Source organism: Seriola lalandi, unplaced genomic scaffold (genome assembly GCF_002814215.2).
Source record: "Seriola lalandi dorsalis isolate HSWRI2012SDOR001 ecotype SW California unplaced genomic scaffold, Sedor1 jcf7180002035054, whole genome shotgun sequence".
Classification (NCBI taxonomy): Eukaryota; Metazoa; Chordata; class Actinopteri; order Carangiformes; family Carangidae; genus Seriola; species Seriola lalandi.
Genome location: NW_019505630.1, coordinates 1 through 1191, shown reverse-complemented (window position 1 = coordinate 1191; position 1191 = coordinate 1). Strand labels below are relative to the sequence as shown.

Here is a 1191-nt window from a genome sequence, read left to right as displayed (position 1 = left end):
GGATTCTTCCCCTCGTTTAGTCTGTAACTGTGTGTGTGTGTGTGTGTGTGTGTGTGTGTGTGTGTGTGTGTGTGTGTAGCGGTCTGTGGAACGTGCCGTACATCACTCAGGCCTACCTGATCAAAGGCAGCATGCTGCGGTCCAAACTGTCCCAGGTGAGCCTGTACGTGGACGAGGGGACGGACCCCGACATGGTGTTCTGCAGGAGCATCAGAGACCAGGTAACTCGCTGAACACCTGCTCACATGGTTCTTGTTAGTGATAATAATGTACAGGTGGCTTTTTGTTCAGCCTTTTAATATTTCAGGTATATTATATATCTTTTATATTTATATATATATAAGATTGATCATATTCAGAATAAACAAGGTCTCGTAGAAACGGGGACAGGAGAAAGGAGGGTGTCGTGATAAAAAGCCTCCACAGGGGGCGACACAGAGCTGCAGGAGAGGCACATCACAGACTAACATGATCTGAGTCAGTGTGACTGCACTTCCTGAGGAGCTCTCTGACGTCCCTCCACAATAAAGCTGCAGAACATCATTCAGAACCTCAGGGAGAACCTCAGGGAGAACCTCAGGGAGAACCTCAGGGAGAACCCTGCTGTTTTTACGTGTCCTTCAGTATCACAGTGCTGCAGTGATGAACATCATGATACAGCAGGAAGTGATCACAGGTGATCAGCTGCAGTTAATGGGAGTTTGAGTGAATGAACGTGGAGGCGGGACAACAGCTCCTCTGATCCCTGACGGCTGTGATTGTATTTGTTTATTTTATCAGTCAAGTTTGTTTGTCCTGAGGAAATAAACCCTGGGACAGTGGAAGTGATGAACAGTGTGTGTGTGCAGGGTGTCTTCATGTTCGTGTCAAACCGCGATGAGTTTGGTCGCCTGGTGGCGTCGACCAGCTTCAACACGTCCAGGCTGCACCCGGACATGTGGCAGATCTTCGACAACCCTGTGGTGAGGCGACACACCTGAGCGTTACTGACATGAGCAGGTGAGGAAGAGATCCAGAGCGCAGGCTGAGTGTGTCTCTGTTCACAGGACTGGAAGGAGAAGTACATCCACGAGAACTACTCCAGAATCTTTGAAGATGACAAGACCTTCGTGGAGCAGGTGACAAAACACCCCCGATAAATCCCACAATCCTCCCTGTTTTACCTGACAGCTCATTAATGATGTGTGTCTC

At 48.9% G+C, this 1191-nt stretch overlaps 1 protein-coding gene across 1 annotated transcript; it reads left to right on the top strand.

Moving 5' to 3' along the window:
- Positions 1-46: 46 nt before the first annotated feature.
- Positions 47-1158, top strand: LOC111647344 (multifunctional procollagen lysine hydroxylase and glycosyltransferase LH3-like). Its single transcript, XM_023396947.2, has 3 exons — positions 47-221; positions 849-962; positions 1047-1158. The coding sequence occupies exons 1-3, from the start codon at positions 132-134 to the stop codon at positions 1137-1139; spliced, it is 297 nt and encodes a 98-aa protein (XP_023252715.1). The 5' UTR covers positions 47-131; the 3' UTR covers positions 1140-1158.
- Positions 1159-1191: the final 33 nt, after the last annotated feature.

Excerpts from the sequence above, each read along its gene's own strand:
- LOC111647344 (XM_023396947.2), top strand. The coding sequence starts at position 132 with ATGCTGCGGTCCAAACTGTCCCAGGTGAGCCTGTACGTGGACGAGGGG. Across the intron at positions 222-848 it reads GCAGGAGCATCAGAGACCAG|GGTGTCTTCATGTTCGTGTC; the intron begins GTAACTCGCTGA and ends GTGTGTGTGCAG. Across the intron at positions 963-1,046 it reads AGATCTTCGACAACCCTGTG|GACTGGAAGGAGAAGTACAT; the intron begins GTGAGGCGACAC and ends CTCTGTTCACAG.